Below are 21,984 nucleotides of genomic sequence, written 5' to 3'. Positions count from 1 at the left end.
CCCGCCTGACCCCCCCCCCTCTCTCTCTCTCGGCTCTCTTTTCCCCTCCCTCCCTCCTCCCTCTCTTTACACGTCACCTGCCTCGGGTCGTGGGCCTGGCCTGGCCATTTCCAAGAGAGCCGTCTCAAGAATCGTTCATCCTCCGCAGCTCCCGATGGTACCGGTTGCCTGAGCCTCCAAAACCGGCGCGCCCCGTCTTTGCGCCCGGAGGAAGCCGCAGCCCTAAGACCGGGCAGCCGCAGCCCAGCTCGGCTCAGCCGGTCCCCATCGCCGGTCCGCCACCTTCCCTGACTCTTTCCCGCAGCAGCATGCAGAGAAGAGCCGCTCGCCTCGGACCACCATGTACGTGAGCTACCTGCTGGAGAAAGAGAGCCCCTCCATGTACCCCGGCTCGGTGCGCCACGCGGGGGGGCTTAACTTGACCGCCGCGCAAAACTTCGTGGGCGGCCCGCAGTACCCGGACTACGGCGCCTACCATGTGCCCGCCGGGATCGGACTGGACAACGCTCAGTCGCCCGGCTCGCCCTGGCCGGCCGCCTACGGCGCGCCCCTGCGAGACGACTGGAATGGCTATGGGCAGGCGGGCGCCCCGGGGACGGCGACCGCCGGCGCCCTGCACGGACCCAGCCCGACCGGCTTGGCCTACAGCCCCGCCGGAGACTACCTCCCGCACCCGCACCACCCCTCCCAGGGACCTCCGGCGCCCCCCTGCGGGGTCCCCCCTTCGGCGGGGCTGATGCAGCCGCTCAACCCGCCGCTGGGTTCGGATCCTCTCTCCCCTGGCGGCCAGCGGCGGAACTTCTGCGACTGGATGAGGAAACCCACGGCGGGGGGACCCGGTAAGGCGGAAAGGGCTGGCAGGCTGGAGTGGGGGGTGGGGTGGGGTGGAGGGAGGTGAGGCGTCCCGAGGAGAAGCGCCGGAGGCCCGCCTGGGCTTTGCCTCTAGGCCCGGGAAGGGAGGCAGCGGCAAGGGTCCCTCTGCACCAGCTCCGAGCCCCCGGGGCCAGGGCGCTTCCAGCCTCCAAAGGCGAAAGGGAAGACGAAGAGAGCCGGCGGGGGCCGAGCTGACCGATTCCAGAGTTACGGGACCCGGTGCTTCCACTAGCGCGGCGGTGTTGATGGGCTTCGGGGTCCGTCGCTTTGAAAACAAAAAGCGCCGGTTAACCGCCGGCTTTCTTTTGGCGACGCAAGCCCTGCTGACCCGGTTCTCCCCGATAAAGAGAGGGGGGAAAAAGGCCAACTCTCCGGAACCTGCTTGGCAGGGAATCAAGGATGCGGCAAGGCTGACCGTCGCCGCAGTCAAGAGTTCGATCGTTTGTGCGTGACGCGTGCACGTGTTTGCTTTTAGCCCCCAGCTTCCTTCATACCCACCCACCCCACTCCAAAGAAAGAGTTCCTGCCCAAATACCTCGCAGCTCCTGGCCAGCCTTTCTTCCCGGGAGGGGTCGGGCAAAGGGGCTCTATCTAGCCTCGACTCCACCTCCACCCCCGTGCCTGGAGGGACTCCCTCCAAACTACCATTCAGGTTTGGAAAGTTTCGGATAGGCTCGTGGGTGCGTGCGTTGGTGTTTTGTCATTCAAGACAGTCGAACTCAGCGAAAATATAAATTATTTTCCATTATCTGGATTTCTTTACATACTGTCGGCGTTGGTTGAGCCATTGATTTCAAAGTGTGTGTGTTTGGGGGGGGGACGGGCGGGTGAAATGGGAAAAAAGGGAAGGGGAGAAGAAAATGCCTTGATATAAAATGAGTGCGAGGAACGGGAAGATGTCTGCTAAGAGTATTTGTGATTTATTTCTTCTGAGCCTACAATTATTTCTGAGGAAGTGCCCCACCTTTCTGTTTATTGCTCGAGATGCCTCGAGCGGCATTTCATCGGGAAGCTTCACAGGGCAATTGCAACTGCCAAGTTTTTCACACTGGCCTGGGAATAACTCCCACTGAAATCAAGCTGCTTCTGATTCTTCAAGGCCAAATAGTGGCTGAGTTTATAGAGAGCGCCGCTTCACAGAGGGGGCGAATGCAAAGTTCGCTCTTTTTTTGCCGTTTATACAGACCCTATTCTTAGGCTAAGCTGCGTAATCGGCCGCAAATTTAGCAAAGGAAAAAGAAAAAAGACGGAGAGAGGGGCAGAGAACCACCTGCAAATGAAAGTTTAATTTGTTTGTTTGGAATTTGAATGAGAACTGCCACTTCCCACCACAGAATCTACGAGCGCCGGTTAGAGACTAACACGGAAACGAGGAATGGGATCCCGCCTTTCCCAGAGTTGAATATTCCCGAGGATATCCTAAACTCCAAAGGTAGGACAAGGCTTCCGGGGAGGCCCATGGATCGCTTTGTGATTCTTTTGGAACCCCCCCCCCCCTCGGCCAGCCCCAGTGCAGCGTTACCTGGCGGGGGAAACGGGTGGAGATTCTCTTTCGATTCTAGCTGCATCTGATGCTCCAAGACGTCCGCTAGTTCGCCTAACAATCCCGGATTAGTTTGGCTGACTCTGCTGTTGTCACCTAATCATCTATCGACTTACTCCAATCCTTTCAGCTCCGTCAGAGTCTTTGGAATTGGCTTACTCGGCTGGCTGTTTTCAGCCCCTTCTAAAAAAAAATAAATTGCCGATCCAAACTGGAGTCAGCTATCGGTAAGGCATCTTGTCCAAGCCAGCAAAAATGTAAGGGAGTGCCCTTCCCAGCAAAACTATTCCGTGGCAACGAAGAGAAGATCTTCCGGGACTTCAGCTTGGAAAGGGTCAAGCGCTAAGGTGGCTAAGCTTCCTCTAATGTCCCCTCAGTGTCAGCAGGGCGCGTTCAGGAGGTTTTAGGGGAGTACAAAGCACTTCAAGAGCTGGTACTATTACGATTCCGCAACAATTCCGCCTTAAGTACAGGCCAGTCTTCGCAAGCACCCAAAACAAAACTCGGGGAATCTTAGCAGGCTCCCCTAGAAATTCGCTTTCTTTTTCCAAGTGCATTTTGCTCCGGAAAGTGCAGTGGCCCGTCCGGAGCTGAACGAGAGCCGGAAGAACAACGGGTAGACATGGAAGAACAGGCAGGCCGAGGCTGTTCTCCCGCCGGCCGTTGGTCATTCAAGGCACCGGACTACAGAGTCCATAGATTTAGGCCAAAGGGATTTGTGCAGTTTCGCAGGGTCCAGAGGTGACAGGGTGGGAGCAGGCTGGACAAGCCTGAAAGAAACCTCGGCGCCAGGCCCAACCAGGGCTGCCGAGAACGTGGCAATGTGTCGAGGTTTTGACAAGACCGAGCCTGTTATCGAACCCGGGAGCGGGACGGGCCTAAACGGTTTCTCACTTACGATGTTTGAGCCCGGGCCACCTAGAGAGCCACTGAGGACCACCCCCACCACCCCCCGGGGGGCTTGCCGCAGAGACACGTGAAACCATTTTCAGAGACCCCTGCTTCGTTTGAGTTGTCCCGCCCCGACTTCTCCTGCTTTTCGCAGTGGGAAACTGGAGAGACTTTTGAATGAGTCTAGAGCTGGGATAGGGCGAGAGCTAAAATCTTGTGGATGTGGGGTAAATGTTCTGACATTGCCTTTCATTTTCGGCATTAAAAGATACTAAACCCGCAGGCAGGGAAACGGAACAATGTTGGCTGCATTAACTGGGGTGGGAAATCAACTTAACTCGCTTAGAAATAAATTCAAATCAGGATGGGAAGATGAGGAATCCTTTTTCGGTTAGTCCAACGCAGATTTAATATTAATCACAGTACCCATATTTAAATCGACTTAAATCCCATTCTTTTGCATAAACCTCGAGCCATGAAAGTTCCTTGAAAATCCTCAGCATTTAAATCTGCATTGGGCTAGCCGAAAAAGAACTCCTCATCTTCCAATCCTGATTTGAATTTATTTCTAAGCAAGTTAAGTTGATTTCCCACCCTAGTTTTGAAGCCAACATTGTTTCCCTGCATGCGGGTTTAGTATCTTTTAATGCCGAAAATGAAAGGAAATATCAGAATATTTACCCCACATGCAGGTAGGCCATATTTTTGAAAGACTGGGAGAGTCAGTTACTCTGTGTAGTTCCAATGAGCTCGGGATTCTGACTAATATTCTGTCCTTATGTTATGTATGAGTGCGTGTGCGTGCGTGCACACACAAACGCACACAGAAATAGGCAGAATTGCTTGAATGTATATTCTGGGGCTAAGGGATAAAAAAAAACATTTGAGTGCAGGCACGTGATCAAAATGCCTCTTTGATCCTGTCCTCCTAAACATTTAACTAAAGAAACATAAATAAAATGTGGAACTTGCTCTTTCTGAAAAGTTCAAGGCGTGCAACGCAGAAATTCGTGCGAGGCGAGAGAGACCTTCCTCCAGAACCAACCTCGAGATGAAGCCCAAGAGCAGCATCCGCTGAAAGGAGTCCCCCAAAACGGGCGGGTTTGGCCTGCTTTTCCTAGATGAAACACCCGTGACGTTTGTGCGCAGGAACCCTTTGCCGAGATTTGACGGCCGGAGGAGCTGCCGAGATTTGACGGCCGGAGGAGCCGCCAGGGAACTTTCCCAGCCTGGTTGTCTCAACCAGCGCCCGGGGTTGGCGAGGTGCCCTGAATTAGCTTTCCAAGTTGGAGTTTCTCTCTAGTTCTTGGTCGACCGTGTCATTCCTGTCTGCGGACGATGGAGGTTGTAATCCAGGACAACTGAGGAGCATCACTCGCTTTGGCTCTACCCGCCTTGGGGGGGGAGCAGGGGTCCAATATATATATATATATATATATATATATATATATATATATATATATATATATATATATATATATATATATATATATATATATATATATATATATATATATATATATATATATCTTATTATATATATATATATATATATATATATATATATATATATATATATATATCTTATTATATATATCTTATTATCTTTGGTCATTCGGGTTTTTTCCCACGTAGAATTGAAGGTGTAAGAGCAACGTTTTCACGGAATCCCATCCGTCATCCTCAGGCTGGTGGCTTCAGCTTCCTTCTTCTGGGAGAAGCATGTGGTAGTGGCTGTTTGTTCCTCTTTTCCCCCTCCACGCCGGCCCAAACGACCTTTTGTCCAAAACAAGGTCTGTGCCAACCAACCTCTCTCTCTCAGGCCCAGGCGCGCCGCTGAAGTGAACGAAAGCTTGGCTTCTGAGGAAAGGGGTCCTGGGTATGCTGAAACAAACTCCAAGTCTTATTCCCCACTCCCCACCCTGCAAGGAAAGGTTGCTTAAGGGCGATTGTCCGAGTGCTAGTTCCGGTGGGGCTGAGGTCGGACGTCAGGGGAAGCGAAGCCTGGAGGCCTGGTTACAGCCACTTAAAAGATTTTTTATAACCAATTACAGTCCAATAAATCATCGGCGGCTGTGCGGTGAGCTTTCTATTGGTTTCTGACACGCCGAGAGCATGCCTTTAGATTCCCCCCTCGCAGCAGCTCTGGCTGCTGCAACTCGCAGGGCAGCCCCGGCTGACAGTCTTGTTTGTGGTTGTTCCTTGTTTTAAACTGCCCTTGTTCCTTTTCCCACTCTTGGAGAAGGAACAATTCAGAGAAAGGGCTTTCCAAAGCCCTGAGACAAGGGACATCTCCTGTCTTTCCGCTTCCCAGCTGAGGGTCTGGCTTCTGGGCCTTGGTAAGACGCCTTGCCCTCCGCCTTTGCTGGGCCAGTCTTGAAGGATTTTTGCCTCGCAAGAGGAAGGACCAGACACTTGATGAAAACTCCAACTTGTCTATTGTTTTCTTTTAGTTGCAGTCCTGGGCGTGCTTGAATCCAGGGACTGGTTCTTGCTTCTGGATTACCTTTCTCTCTTTTTCTCTTTTTTTTTCCAATTTCCCTTCCAGGAAATTGAAGTCCTCTTAGTCGGTTGCAGAGAGTCGAAAATGAAAGGTTTTTGTGCCTACTTGCTGCTCCTAGAGATTCTCCCCTAGACCTGATCTCATTAGCAAGTGATCATCAGACTTGGGCATCTGCCCAGTTGACAAGCAACTCTGCACCTTTGAAAGGCATTGTTGAACTTAATCAAAACCATTGTCATTGTGATTCACTTTGTCTTACTCCCCAATCTTTCTCCCTTTCTTCCTCTCCCCGGTCATGGTGGCGGAGGTGGTGGGGAGTGCCTACGCTGAACTGGGAGGGCTTCCCTTCCAAAACCCATGGCAGGAAGGTATCCTTGGCAAAATGAGAATATTACTTCCTCCTAACTGGATGAGAGGGGATTTTCTTCTCAGATGAAGGAGAGCTGGGTCATGGAAAGAAGGCCAATGTGATTTAGTAGCCTGGTTAGAGGCCCACTAGTGTTCCCCCTTATTTGGATTGGTAGGATTCACCCTACAGCATGTGCACTTAGGACAGTAGTGATAGAAGATGCTACATAAAAGATGGCTGCAGGGGAGGTCCAGGCACCCTTTGTGATGATAACAGTGGCGCTGCTTGGAGCCCGGACTTTCCTCCTGGGCAGCCCGCCCATTCCCCTCCCTAGTGGGGGTAGAAACTCATCTTGCTTTGATCTATACCTTTCCTCACCATTGTTTTCTACTTTTCCCTCCCCGGAAAAGAAGATAATGGAAGAAGGCCGAAGACAGACTTTCACAGTCAATACTGAAATATATCATGCCCTTTCCAGACCTGCCTCTCCTTTGTTTTAGGCAGAAGAAATGGGGAGGGGTGCTGTGAATGTAGAGGGCTGGTTCTGGTTAGATCACAAAATCCCTTTCCCTGGCAGATCAGCAGGGAAAGGGATCCATTCCCTTCAGATTTTGACCCCAATAAACTGCTTGATTTTTATGGAGCCATCCCCTACAAATCGTATAGTGGTTGTCCTTAAGGATAGTAAAACTCAGAAGTATCATACTGAATAGCATGTACACAAACGCATATCATGTGCATATACCCACAGATAAAAACAAGATATATACATAGACATATACCTCCTTGCTGCAATCAAGTGTATGAATATTGTATATTGTGTGCATCTCATGTTTTGTATTTAAAAATACAGTTGTAATAGTTTTGAAATATTTTATCTTTTAAAGTGAAACAGCATTTATCCAGCCTCAGCTCTGAAGTCAAACAAACCAAAAGAGAACAAATGTGATACCTATTTCCTTATAATAAAAACTCACTTGATTCCTTTGAAATTTATTTCTCAATAGGCATTCATACGCTTGGCTAAAAGGGGAAAAAATCCCTGTAAAATGGATTTTTTGCTTTTAAGTGTAAACACATACAGTACAATACCAATCCATTCCAGGAGAGACTCCTAGAATTTGTTTTTATCTTCAGTCTTCTCTAAAATGTTTAAGAAATCCTAAGTTAGTCCCTTTTGGATTCACTCTGCAATCCAGTTGATTTCTTCCTCTCCTGGTCTGGAAGTTTTTATATCTTCTCTATCTTTTTATCCACCTTGTTAAAGCAAAATTCTGATCTTCCAGAAATGGACTGATTTGAATCTCCCATTAACAGCTTCTGGCCTGGTCAACTATGGGAGATGAGACCTGAGGTCTAGTCCAGGTCCTACTGACTTTTCCTCCCCTTCTTGCATGCTCTGTCCTACCAAGGCAAAATATCCCATAGCTAAGAATCTCTCCCACCATCAGTAAAAAAAATACTTTCATTTCAATTGGACCTTGTTATACGCAGCTATTTAAAAAGCACGATAGCCTTTATTTATTTTCAGAAAAAGAAAACATGTCCATTCAAAAGTAGGAACCTATATTTTTAAGTAGTCAGAAATCATTTGTTTTCCAAAACTCTTTTACAGAGAGATCAAGTGCCAAAGGCATGTCATGATTTTTATGAATGTATTATTATAGATTCTACAATTCCTCCATTGTTTTAATATCAATATTACAATGACCTCATCACTGTTATATCTTGTATATCATCTAAAAAGCGTGATGTACTATCATATAAAAAGGGTGCCAGGACTGAAGTTTTTCTGTGGTGTGAAGATGTATATTTAGAATTATTGCCCATATTTAGAGTTATTGTATAGATATAAAAATTACGGTACTACAGTGTTTAAGAAATGTACTCGAATAGAAAATGTATACAGTACATATGAAAGGAGAAAGAAAAAAATGATCAGGTGATTCCCCCACCCACCCACCTCTTTATGGCTTAAAATCTCAGGAGGTGCAGATCACATTTTGGGATCATCTCCTTAATCCCCCATTTTCAAACAATTTGGCTAAATGGGATGGGATCTTGACCAATAGGACTTCAATTTCCCCCTCGTTGGGAAAACCGTTTTCACCATATTATTCATCATTATAATATTGTAATGTTTTATAATATTACTTATTATAAAGAGCTCAGCAAACAGAGCGCATGGAAACCAAAATACAAGACTTGGGGTCACCCTGTTTGGAGAAACCTTTCTTAATGTCTTGAGTGAAAAATATACATCCAACTATTTTAAATCCTGAATTATATCCTGCAAAGAACCGGCGAAATTGCCTTTCCCCCTCCTTTCCTAAAAATGCGGACACCCCCCCCCGCCATTCGACAGGGTGGAAAACAGTTTCCATTCCCATATTCTTCTTAGGAGGAGTCGATCCCAACTCTTCCCAGGCGAGGCTTACCGAGCCCCCCCCCCCCAAAAATAAAATAAAATAAAGTAAAGTAAAATAAAATAGGTGGGAGCTGATAGCGCCGCCTAGGCCTAAGTCCGCGGTGTTGCGATGCGGGGAGCCGGCGCTTGGCTCAGACGGACCTTGCGGCCGCCCTTCCTCAGCTCGGACGCTGATGTCCCCGGAGCGCCCGTTCGGCTCGACGGAGTTACACCAGCGGCGCTTTGAGGCCTGGCTTGATTGGCCCAGACGAGCCAGTCTGGGCCTGAACCCACAGGGCCGCCCGGACGGGCCCTCTGATCTTGGCTGGGCGGGGAGGCGGAAACCAAGGGGGAAGAAACACTGCAAGGGGGACCCCGAACCAAGAGAAGAGTCTCGGGGCCGCGGTGGTGGAGTTAGCCGGGGAAAAACCAGGGGCTGGCAGTTCTTTCCTTTCCTCTCGGAAAAGCTTTTCTTAAACCGGCCTTAGAAGGAGGTAAAAAAAAAAGACTGCAAAGCTTCCGGATTGACTACTTGGCCTCTCCAAAGGATCTCAGCCAGTTTTGTTTTTTTAAAAAAGAGAAAGCCAGGAAAGATTTTAGACTCAACAGCCCCAACACAAAGAGAGAGAAAAACATAATGGGAAAACTCTCTTAGGGTAACTGCTGCTGCTGCTGTTGTCAAAACACATGAAGTTCAAATTGCTGGATCAGCAGGTTGAGAAAGGAAGTTCTAGCAAGGATTTCCAAGTGTCCTACCTTCCCCTTTTTATTTCTTGGCCGCCTTCAGTTCTTCCTGTGAACTGAAATGGCTTTTTGGTGCCACATCTCTAAATGACAGTATTGGAATGAAAGATTTTATATTCTTTTAAGATCAACTGGAGTAAGAGCCTGATAACGCCACTCTGAAAGGCAGATTCTCCAAATTGTTAAAAAGAGAGTCCTTTTGCTATGGATGGTGTGGATACCCCCAGCTAGAATGACTAGAAAGAAGTGGAGATTTTATGACCATTGATATGAATGGGGAAGCATCATCAATCATTTTATTTCATCATTACTTCTACTACTATTATACTTAGAAAATAACTTTCAATTAGTATTTTTTTCTGGGCAACCTGAACAAACTTTGGGGCAGGACTTGATGTCAAAATGTTACTGTTGCTCAGTAGTAATCCAAGCATCTGTAAGAATAAACGAACAGAATAGGAATTACTGCAGAGTTAAGCAAATTCATTTTGCTTCAAGATTAAAGAAAATTGTGACTCCAAGACAAGCCCAGATAGCTGGATATCATCCCCAATAGGGAGTTCTAATCAGGTGATCAAGCACCACATTACTTTGGGGGGGGGGAAATCCACCAGGAATGATTTCAGTGTATAGACAACATTAATACAGAAGTGGAGAGTTTTTCAAATTCTCATATATCCTAGATCTAAACTGTAAAGAGCTTTAAAGACTCATAACAGTACTTGTGCCAAGAAATGGAGCAAAAATTAGTGCAGTTGTTCAAGAATTAATAGTATAACAGAATAACAGAGTTGGAAGGGACCTTGGAGATCTAGTCCAACCCCCTGCTCAAGCAGGAAACTCTAGTGTACCATTTCAGACAAATGGTATCACTTCTTAAAAATCTCCGGGGTTGGAGCACTCACAATTTCTGGAGGCAAGTCATTCCACTTGTTTAACTATCAAGAAATTTCTGATTAGTTCTAGGTTGGTTCTCTCCTTGATTAGTTTCCATCCATTGCTTCTTGTCCTGCCTTCAGGTGCTTTGGAGAATAGGCTGATCCCTAATTCTTTGTGGCAACCCATTAAATATTGGAACACTGTTCACATGTCACCCCAGTCCTTCTTTTCATTAAGCAAGACATATCCAATTCCTGCAACCATTCTTCGTATGTTTTATCCTCCAAATTGGCAGGATGTGCTTACAGATTCTTAGTTCAAAGCTGACAGTTTCTTATCTGTGTTCTCAACTAACTGGAGTTCCTGGACTGTTCGCAACATATAGTTTGTTAACTAATCAAACCTATAGGTTTCCAGATTGAAGGTTATTTTTAAAATGATTATTTGGCTAACATTATGTTTATCCATGTATACAGGTAGTCCTAGAGTTACGACCACAATTGAGCCCAAAAATTATGTTGCTAAGTGAAACATTTGTTAAATGAGTTTGCCCCATTTTATGATTTTTTTGCCACAGTTATTAAGTGAATCATTGCATTTGTTAATATTTAGTAACATGTTTGTAAAGTGAATCTGGCTTCCCCATTGAGTTTGCTTGTCAGAAGGTTGCAAAAGGTGATCACATGACCCTGGGATGCTGCAATTGCCATAAATATGAGTCACTTGCCAAGCATCTGAATTTTGATCATATGACCATGGGGATGCTGCAACAGTCGTAAGTGTGAAAAATGGTCATATCACTTTTTTCAGTGCCATTATAACTTTGAACTGTCACTAAATGAAGAATTATAAATCAAGGATTACCTGTATATGGTAATTCAAGTTACCATTCTCTATTTGGAAAATCAGAACTTGCACCTAAAGAAATATAAACGTATACAAATACCAACCTGACTTAGAAATAAATATTTCTGAATTGCTTAGATCTTCATTCTAAGTTGAAACAAAGTTAATGTAAATTGATATAATTTTGAATGGTTGTTTCATTCATTCAGTTGATTGACATACTCTATACCACAAATATAATTTAGCAGGATTGTGCCCAAACCCTGTTGAAATTAATTGCCAAGCTCCCATGTGCAACTCATTTCAGCAGATCTTATGCATACAAGGGAATGTCTCAAAGATATCTTGTAAATTAACTAGCATGCACTTAAGTCTTTTACCTTACATTCAGAATTACTTAAGAGTGCTTATTTGTTAGGACTGCATTGTGTATATCATCCACACAGAAAGCTGCTTTTTAAGCACATGTTCAAGGAGAAATTGCTTTTAATTCTAAGCACTGATCATAACAGGCCCAGTTACAATATACACCCACAAATCAAAGTGCAACCCACCCTCCAACACACTGGCTTATGTGGATGTGTTTGGTTTGGGGACCATAAATCCAGCAGCTGCTTTCTTTTTACAAGCACTCATTGTTTGAAAATCACTTCCTCTTTGAGCCAGACATTTAAGGAGTTAGTAAGTGTAAACTAGGAAAGAAAAGGAGAATCCTTCCATAACTTGTTGGAGTGGGAGGTAGTGAAAATAATTAGCAGCTGAATTTTAGAAACTGGGAGGAAAGATCTAAATCTTATTTGGAATTTGATTATATTCTAAAGGAGATTTCCTCCTTTTCCCACTGTGATCAGAAACTCTACATTGCTGGAAGCTGGTTGGCATTTTATGTATAGCCTATGCTCTGGTTATATAACTTCAGAAGTGGGCATTTAAATACGATGCTGCTAATGTGCTTCCTTCAGCTCACTTATGTCTCTTTTCCCAGTGAAAACCAGGACGAAAGACAAGTACCGTGTGGTCTACACAGATCACCAGCGACTTGAGTTGGAGAAGGAGTTTCACTACAGCCGTTACATCACTATTCGGAGAAAAGCTGAGCTAGCAGCCACACTGGGATTGTCAGAGAGACAAGTAAGACTTTGCTCTGTGTAATGTTTCCAAACTTCCCCACTCTGTATTTAACCTCCCTGCCTTCTTTCAGTAAATCTTGCTGATCTTACTTTTGTTTACACTGATAAATGCACACAATGACTAACAAAGCATAATACACCAAAGTGTTTGTATTAAACAAGGCACCCACCTTTTAAGAATATGTAAATTAATGTCCCTTTCAGTATGAAATAAAATGTGTTTTAAGAATGGGGGCGGGGGAAATACCACTTTAATTTACTCAAGAGTCTCTGTAGGATGATAGCTGTCCAGAGTTTGGGAAAACAGTTCTATCCAGCCTATGGTGGAAATTTCAAGAATGCATTTCTTATGCAGAATAAGTGCTCTGCTACCGAACTTCTGTCCTTTTTGTAAAATAAAAAACGTTTATCACATAGAAATATTTGTCAGAGGCCCAGGATTACACTGTTGGTTGCTTCTGTTGGACATGCCCTAAGTGGAAAAGAGAGGCTTATTCTTGTGCAATGAACTAGTGCTTGGTTTTAAACAGCTTTCCTGACTTGGTAGCCTCCAAGTGCTGAAAAATATGCTAACTTACTCATAAAGTCATGTCACCAGGCACAAAGCTGCATTATAAAGAGTCTGCTTTGAAAATGAAAATCTCTTCTTGTCTCTAATTTCAGCCACAGTTAGTACAAGTAGTCTTAAATTTTTAGGTGAAGATAGATGATGAAGAGGCCATTTATCTCATAAATTCTCTCTCTCTCTGCCCATAAGGTGAAGGCTGTGTGTAAAACGTTCCCATTTCATTACAATCCCCAAATTTGAGGTATGCTAAGAGTTCATAAAAACACCAAATTTATCTAATGCATCTTTCTTAATCTAGCACTTTCCTGAACAGCTAATTGATCCAGTTTCATAGCTAAGGATTTGTACCTGGATCTTTTCAGTCTTAACTTCACTCAATACAATTTAGCACAATGTGTCCAGTAATTCATTTTAGAGTGAAACGAATTCAGGCAGAAGGAAAGGTTTTTAGAGTAAGTTTGGCTGCACCCCTACGCCTGACCTGGAACAGGAATGGGCTACAATGGACTGCCAAGCTCCATTGGTGTAGGTCCTAGAGCCACTTTCGATCACCACATGCTGGAAATTGGTAGCATAATTCCTGCCATGATCAACATGAAAAAACTTGGAACACACTTCAAAATAATCTTAATCTAATGAAAAGAAGAGGGAGGACCCTAACCTTCTTCCCATACACCTCAAAGACTCCCATACCCCAAAATGTTTGCCCCTACTCTCATTGCATCATCCTGTCCCTGGATACCAAAAAATATTGCATGCAACTTCCAGCTATGAAAATATTCTCACTTCTAAACTATAATATTGGGATATGACTTTATCCCCTCATTGAAATATCACAATTTGGGAGAGGGATTCAGATACCAAATTTAGACTGGGGGAAGCTAATATTTCTGGAAAATACCCACAGTTATATATTTTGTTGTATCAACATTGTTAGCTAGCCTGTTCTTAGTTTTGGCATTTTGTCTATTCGTTTCCGGGTTTTGCATGCTGTGTAATATTCTAGTTAACATCCATATGATAAGGACAAGAATGCTATAGACATCTGACTATTGGTATCCAAGCAGAATATGCTGTTTTCCGAAAGCTAATTATGAACATAAATCATGATAAATTGCAAAAAAATCTTTCACCTAGGATTATCAACCTACCAGTATTTCAGAACACAGAGATTTTTCTGTATCTGGAATTATACTTTTCCACTTTTGTACTTTTTTTTTTAGTGAACTAGGATCAAAGTGGGGAGTGATTCCATGGTACTGCACAACAAGAAACTGGAACTGTGCATTTTGCTTTTGTTTGCTTCTGCCTGTTTTGGGAGAGGGAGTGATTAAAAGTTTACTTACATGTCTTAAGCCATATTTATGGCTTATACAACTTATTTCTTTTGTTGACAAATGAAAGCCACTGGAAAATGCCATTGTGATTGTGGTTTGCCATTAAATGTTATTGGCAAGACCTAGAGGCCACAGAAAAATGGAGGGGGTCTAAGGGCTATATATAGCCTGCTGACCAGCAGTTGCCCACTCTTGCTCAACCTAAAGGTAGGGCCAACCCTCCAAGAATCAAATTTAAATATTTTATATTTATATTTATATTTTATTCGATTTCTATACCGCCCTTCTCCCAAGGGACTCAGGGCGGTTCACAGGGCATATATAAATAACGATACAAAAGTTAAAAGGAAATTAAACCAATGCCCAATTAAAATACAACAATAATAAAATACTAAAAAAACCAATTAGAAACCCATATTCCCCCATCAGGCCAGACCAGCCAATTCAAACAAGTGGGTCTTCAACCCGCGGCGGAAGGATCGGAGGTCTGATGCCATCCGGAGCTCAACCGGCAGTTGGTTCCATAATGCCGGAGCACCCACAGAGAAGGCCCTCCCCCTGGGGGCCACCAGTCGACATTCCCTGACCGGAGGCACCCTGAGGAGGCCCTCTCTGTGGGCACGCACTGGGCGGAGGGAACTTGACGCCGGCAGCAGGTGGTCCTCGAGGTAACCCAGACCCATGCCATGTAAGGACTTAAAGATCATAACCAAGACCTTGAACCTCACCCGGAAGACAACTGGTAACCAATGCAGCTCGCGGAGCAAAGGTGTAACATGGGAGTACTGGGAAACTCCCAAGACAACTCTCGCGGCCGCATTCCGTACCAGTTGGAGCCTCCGAGTGGTCTTCAAGGGAAGCCCCATGTAGAGAGCATTACAGTAGTCAAGGCGAGAGGTCACGAGCGCATGAGTGACCGTACACAGGGCATCCCGGTCCAGATAGGGCCGCAACTGGCGCACCAGGCGAACCTGGGCGAAAGCCCCCCTAGTCACGGCCACTATATGATCTTCCAAGGTAAGCCGTGAATCTAGGAGGACTCCCAAGTTGCGAGCCCTATCCACGGGGGGTAAAAGCTCACCCCCCATAGACAGCGATGGAACATTTTGAATGTCCCGGGATGCCGGAATGTACAGCCACTCAGTCTTGTCAGGGTTGAGTTGAAGTCTGTTCCTCCCCATCCAGACCCGAACCGCCTCCAGGCAACGGGACATCACACAGCAGGAGGAAGATTTAAGGTACTGTAGCAAACTGTAGGTGCTTTTCACGTATTTGAAGAGCTTAAAGATTTATAACTTTTATACTGTTATATATGTTCAGGTCAAGGAAATTTACCACTAAATGCATGAGATATTTTAATCAAAACTTTACAAGCCATATCCCCAGAAGCTGTTGCAACTCTCAGGTTGATTCAAATGGAGACAATTGATATACATATATGCAGAATTAATTATTCATCAGTTCAGAGCCATTGCTGGCACTATCACTTTCTTTTCAACAGGTGTGGTTTTAAGGGAATAACATCAAAAAGAGGGGAAGGAATCCCAGTAATTTAGAGCAGTGATCATTGTCATTGTCTCAGCCTTTATTTCTTTACTTTGTTTTTTTTTTGTTGTTGTTAGTTGCGAAGTCGTGTCCGACCCATCGCGACCCTATGGACAGTGTTCCTCCAGGCCTTCCTGTCCTCTACCATCTTCTGGAGTCCATTTAAGCTCACGCCTACTGCTTCAGTGACTCCATCCAGCCACCTCATTCTCTGTCGTCCCCTTCTTCTATTGCCCTCAATCTTTCCCAGCATTAGGCTCTTCTCCAGTGAATCCTTCCTTCTCATTAGGTGGCCAAAGTATTTGAGTTTTAGCTTCAGGATGTGGCCTTCTAAAGAGCAGTCAGGGTTGATCTCCTCTAGGACTGACCGGTTTGATCGCCTTGCAGTCCAAGGGACTCGCAGGAGTCTTCTCCAGCACCATAGTTCAAAGGCTTTGAACTATGAATTATGACCCAAGAAGAAGATATAGGAAGCTTAATAAAACCTGCTATCGTGGGATGGATGGATGGATGGATGGATGATCTGTCATCAAGTTGGTACTGACTCTTAACCTACAGTACATGAATCTTCTCCAGGATTATCTCTCCCCATCTGCCCCTTCAGGTCTTCCAATACTGTACCAATCAGCATTGTAATTGAGTCATCCACCTTGCTGCTGATCATCTTCTTCTTCTCTTTCCTTTCTCCTTTCCCAGCATGGCTTATAAACTTCTCAAGGGAGTTCCCAAGTTATAATAAGAGACCAATAAGAGATCGGTCATTTGCCAAGTGCTATTTGAGTGAAAACTTTGGAATGATTCCTTCTATGATCCACTTCTTTGTTTCTTGGTTATCCATGATATTCTCGAGTATTCTCAACATCAACGTTCAAAAGGGCCAATACTTTCTGCCTTGCTTCTTCCAAGTCCAGCTTTTGTTTCCATAGAGCACCATAAAGACAAATGTTGCATGATTCTGATGTTTATAGACATCGTGGTGTCTGAATATCTTTTCCAGGATAACTTTACTCTGCAAATTCTCGTCTCTGAAGTATTTTTGGATGATAGTTATTTTTGCTGTTAATAGTTGATTTTAAAATGCAGAATCTGTCTACCATTTCACTATCTTCATTGCCAGTTGGTTGTTGTTTCTTTGGTCATTAGCTTGATCTATCATTCTATTCAATTGTAGTCTCATTTTTTTTTTGCTGCACTTGTTGGGTTTCATTACTAGAGCTTGCAGATCAGGGGTGTCAAACCCGCAACTTCATGTGATGTGTTGCGATGTATCGCGACTTTTTTTCCATTGCCGGCAATGGGGTGGGCGTGGTTTCAGCATGAAACATCCGGCCCATGGGCCGGCAGATCATTTACATTTTCAGTGATTCTGCATAGTGAAGATTACTCTTGCATCCTCATGGTCATGTGAGCAAAATTCAGACGCTTGGCAAATGACTCATGTTTATGGCAGTTGCAGCGTCCCGGGGTCATGTGATCACCTTTTGCCCCCTTCTGACAAGCAAAGTCAATGGGGAAACCAGACTCACTTAACAACCGTATTACTAACTTAACAACTGTGATGATTCACTTAACAACAGTGGCAAGAAAGGTCATAATATGGGGCAAAAACCCTTAACAAATGTCTCACTTAGTAACAGAAACTTTGGGCTGGATTGTGGTCGTAAGTCGAGGACTACCTGTACCTTGCTTACCTAGAGTCGGATTATTTTACTTTCTTCTGTCCAGGCCGTGGCTTCTTGTCCTGTGGATAGGTTTTACATGAGGACAATGATATGTCCTGGGATTCCTAATTTCCTTATGGTTATTTTACAGCTTGACATGGTCAAAACAATCAAGGGCCTTTCTAAAGTTGGTGAAGAACATGGCAGTTTCATTTTGATATTGTTTGGCTTTCTCAGTGATACAACTTCTATCAGCAACAGCATCTCTCATTTCTTGCCTTTTAAAGCCAGCTTGAACATCTGTCATTTCTCTTTATATGTAGGGCTTTCTTGGATGATCCTAAACATCATTTTAATAGCATATGAAATTAAGGATAATGTGCAATAGGATGCACACTCTGTTAAATCTCCTTTCTTCAGCGTTGTTGTGTAGCACCTATCCAATTGTGTCATTCTTTGCTGGGTCAGGGTGCTGATATTGATAATGTTTGTATTGGTATTCCTGAGAAGGATGAGCAAAGAAAAACCTGTGGCTTCCACCCAAATCTAAGTATCTTTGCTTTCCAAACATGAGAACTAAATATAGAAAATGTGCATATGGTAAATGCACCATGCTTGCTTGTGTCTCTTTTATCTGCAGCATCAAAATACATGGATTAAAGACTGGCATATATTGTTTTATTTATTTTATTAAATTTGTATGCCACCCATCTCATTGCCAGATGATTATATAAAGATGTGTGTAGTTTTTATACAGCGTAATTATACTTGTAATTTTAATTGTTTCTATATTTACCTTTTTACTGTTCGTAAGCCTTCCAGAGTCATCCTATCGGTAAGAAGGACAGCATAATACATACATACATACATACATACATACATACATACATACATACATACATACCAGTTTAGGAACTCTCTTCACTGCTTGCAACTGGATTGTGTCTTGTAGTCTTGTATCTATTTCCTACTGATGCCATTAAACACTTGAACCTAAACAAACTTAAAAAAACCCGCATGGATTAAAACTCAAGTACACCATAGGCAATCTAAAAACACATGAAATTTTTACAGATTGTGTCTGTCCTTTTTCCTAATTTCGTGCAAAGATCTCTACACTTGGGTGCTTTTCCTGCCATCTCAGAAGAGCGAGGATTGGTGCAATGAAGAGGCCTTTGCTTCCTTATTATAGCAAGAGTCCTCAGTGTATGATACTAGTTAGCGTATTAATTTAAAAGTATATGAGCAGTAAGCCAGAATATTTCTAGTTCACTTTTCACTTTTCCCATTACAGTGTGGGCTAAGCCATTATCCCTCTGATCCTCCCATGTGTAATAGGGGTGCAAATGAAAAATAAAAATAAAAATGCAGGATCATTTTTTTAAAAAAATACATGCAAAATCTTCTGAATGCCACCCAGGGTGCTAAATATCATGAGGAAAGATCTTCCTGAATGGGAATGGGTTTAAGGTTTCTTTGATCTCCATGGAATCTAGGCATGCCTAAATGTTTGCATTTAGATTTGAGGAGGCTTAAATCCAAGTGTGCAAGTGTATCTATTGTACAAAGTCGGTTATTGGCCACCTTCATATACCAACACTGCCAGATTTTGTTTTATCTCCTTAGTTATCAGGGAAGACATCTTAGCATACCCTTTGCTTGCTTAGTTGTTATTGCAAAACACACACACACACCTTCATTTTCAAAGTCCAATAGGCTTGTATTTCTAACTCCTGAGCACCACCCCTGTTCCAGGTGTCCTTGGCATTCCTGGAGGTGCATTTGTTTTGAGTCAGCTCCCACATGACTAGTGGCTTTGCTTTCCCTCACCCCACCTGGCAGGTGTTTTGGTGAGTATTTAAAACAAAAAAAAACCCCACAGTCTCTAATGTGCCTTAGATTTTGTTGCTACTACTGTTGAATTTGGGATGTAAACACTTTTCCCCGGTAAAATTCATTTTGACTGTCTTTCCTTTTTCTCCTCTTGCTCTGAAAAAACACAAAAAGGCCCCAGCTTTCTACTTTGATAAAATCACCACTGTAAAGAAACCTTTCTAAATGCAAATTAAACGTGCAACGCACACTATTTTCAGTCTTAAACCTACAGAGGTTTTCCCCACAAATAAGAAAAGTTCTTGTCCCTATTAGACGGTGGCATTGTTGAAGACTGGACAAAAAATATTTCATATGTCAGTAGATCCTGGAAGCATTTTGATCTGTTTTGTAGTAGTGTAGAGCTTGAAACCCAGCTTTGGTTGAAGGACAGCAAGCAGGATATTGAGGTATAACATGGTGCTCTTTTTTGTAATATGCCGATGATATAAAAACATGGGGGGGACATTTACCATAGTCCTTTTTTGGTCATGCTAAAGTTTGTCAAAATGCTGTTTATTGTCTTATATGCAGATGAAGCCTACTATACGTTTCAAAGTCACCTGTTTAGGCAGTCGCAGATAACTCATTCATTATTTGTTCCAGTGAATTGTGTGGTGAGGTTTGTGATTTGTAAATCATTTTGGTTCACAGTTAAGATCTTGATCGCATAGGCATTCTAATTATGGGATGTATAATTGTTCTGAAGTAAGCTTCGCTGGATTGATAGCACTGAGTCTTGTAAAAATGCACAGACAAGCTGCATTTATATCCTCAGTATCTTGAGTTATATCTGGCAATGCTTAACTAGGGAGAGTCATAGCTCAGTGCTAAAAGGCAGGCTTTGTACGGAGGAACGGTCAGGTTCTGAGTTCCTGTCTGTAATCTTGAAGTATCATATATGGGACAGTAGTAGGCTGCATGGAACTAAAGCATAATTTACTACTGGTTACGTTGCTTTGATCAACATTCCCAGATTTTGGAATAAAACACTCAATGTATTATCTATTTTTTTTTAAAGATGATGTTATCATACATCATCTAACATTTAGTTCTGAGTTTCTAGTAGTCTGTTCCTTAGCTTAGAACATTTGATTAAAGCCCTATCCCCCAGCATGCTGGCTGGGAATTCTGGGAGTTGAAATCCATGCATTTCCAAACTGCCAGGGTTGAGGAACACTATCTTAAGGCTAGCCAGGTTGAGAGAATAGACAAAATTCGTATTCTAATTTTACAACAGAAGGGATAAATTTCTTCCCTCAAAGAAAACAAGACGGTCTTCTTCCTTCTAAAAATAAATGTTCTTTCTGCTCAGATTCTCAGGAATTTATTACAAGTTTAATCCTCTGTCTCCAAATGTCCACTAAAAAAAGGGTAGGAGGGAGAACTTTGCTTTTCTAATCCAATCTCTTCTGTATATTTACTCAGAGTAAATCCTGTTGTACTCTATGGGTAAATTTGCATAGGAGTGTTATGGGTAAAGCTCATCATTGTGCCCAGACTCACAGACTTGAGTACAGTCCATCCAAAGCAGTATTAGCTGAAGTGGACATAAATCTCTGCCGTGAGAGTTGGTGGCATCTCCCTGACCTTGCCTGGATGGGTGGGAGACACCAGGGTGGTTGTATACTGGACTGTGAAGTTGAAAATACCCAGCTCGCTATTATTAACACTAACTCTGTCTTCCTCTTCCCTAGGTGAAAATCTGGTTTCAAAATAGGCGGGCAAAAGAAAGGAAAATCAACAAGAAAAAGTTACAGCAATCTCAGCCTGGGGGACTGCACAGTGGATCTGAACCCATGAGTCCTGTCTCCTCCATGCAGGCAGGGACACCTGGCTCTGTTCCCAGTGGAGGCGTGTTGGGTGCTACTGGCTTGACCCCAACTGTTGCACAGTAACAGAAGTTATGAGGAAAGACTGAGCAGCTGAAGAGTTTCTGCATTCCATACAGAAGAAAGAGGAGACTGCGGGCCACACAACCAGCCAGCCTAGGAGGAAGAAAACCGCTAGTCCAGGAGTGAAACCGATGAGGCAAGTGGTGACTCTCCGTATCTTGCACTAGGATGGACTGCACTGAACAGCGTCACGCTTTGGGATTTTCTGCCCATTTTTACAAGATACACTTGTGAGGCAACCAAGTTCAGATGGGACAGGGGAAGGAAGGGAGTTGATGTTCCTTAATTTGTTTCATTCTTGACCCGGATGTTGCCATAGATATCCCATAACTGACACTTAGCTCTGGAACAGAAAACACCTTTTCTCAGGGAATTGGGCCTGGAATGCCTGCTTGTTATTCCTGTTTTTGTTTTGTTTTTTTGTTTTTTAATTACCAATGTGTTGGGTTCACGATAAATGTTAATGGGAAAAAGAAGAAATTAAACCATATTTTACTTTGTTTTTCTGGTATCCTAAACAAACTGAAAAGGAGAATCATTCACCTCCCAACTGGCAGGAGAACAGGAAAGAAGGAAGCGGCAGAGATGCTCTGAAGCAAGTCGTTGGATGGTAGTTTATTGAAAACAAGCATGTAAACAAGCAATGGTGGTATTATGTCCAGATTCCTACCTGCTCCCTGGCATCTCTTTATCTCTGGTGTAAGCACACACTATGGACATAAAAAATATGTTTTTATGAGGACTTCTTTTTTCCAATAGAGAATATTTCTAAGGTAATCAGCTTCACACTGAGCCTTACTTGTGATCATGAGCATCCTTTAATCTTTGTTATCCTATCACTGTTGCTGCCTTGGCTGCTTAACAAAATATAACATCTGTATCTGAGTGATGGGGTAAATATTTTGAGGACACCAATTGGCTGTTGAAATATATTATCTGCC

At 43.7% G+C, this 21,984-nt stretch overlaps 1 protein-coding gene across 1 annotated transcript; it reads left to right on the top strand.

The window, feature by feature from the left end:
• Positions 1 to 340: 340 nt before the first annotated feature.
• On the top strand, positions 341 to 21,151 carry CDX2 (caudal type homeobox 2; the record flags this gene model as incomplete). Its single annotated transcript, XM_081328077.1, has 3 exons — positions 341 to 839; positions 12,021 to 12,166; positions 20,846 to 21,151. 3 exons carry the CDS (start codon positions 341 to 343, stop codon positions 21,044 to 21,046), a joined length of 846 nt encoding a protein of 281 aa, XP_081184203.1. The 3' UTR covers positions 21,047 to 21,151.
• Positions 21,152 to 21,984: the final 833 nt, after the last annotated feature.

Source organism: Vipera berus (genome assembly GCF_964194415.1).
Source record: "Vipera berus genome assembly, chromosome: 4".
Classification (NCBI taxonomy): Eukaryota; Metazoa; Chordata; class Lepidosauria; order Squamata; family Viperidae; genus Vipera; species Vipera berus.
This window is presented reverse-complemented; position numbering and strand designations above follow the sequence as displayed.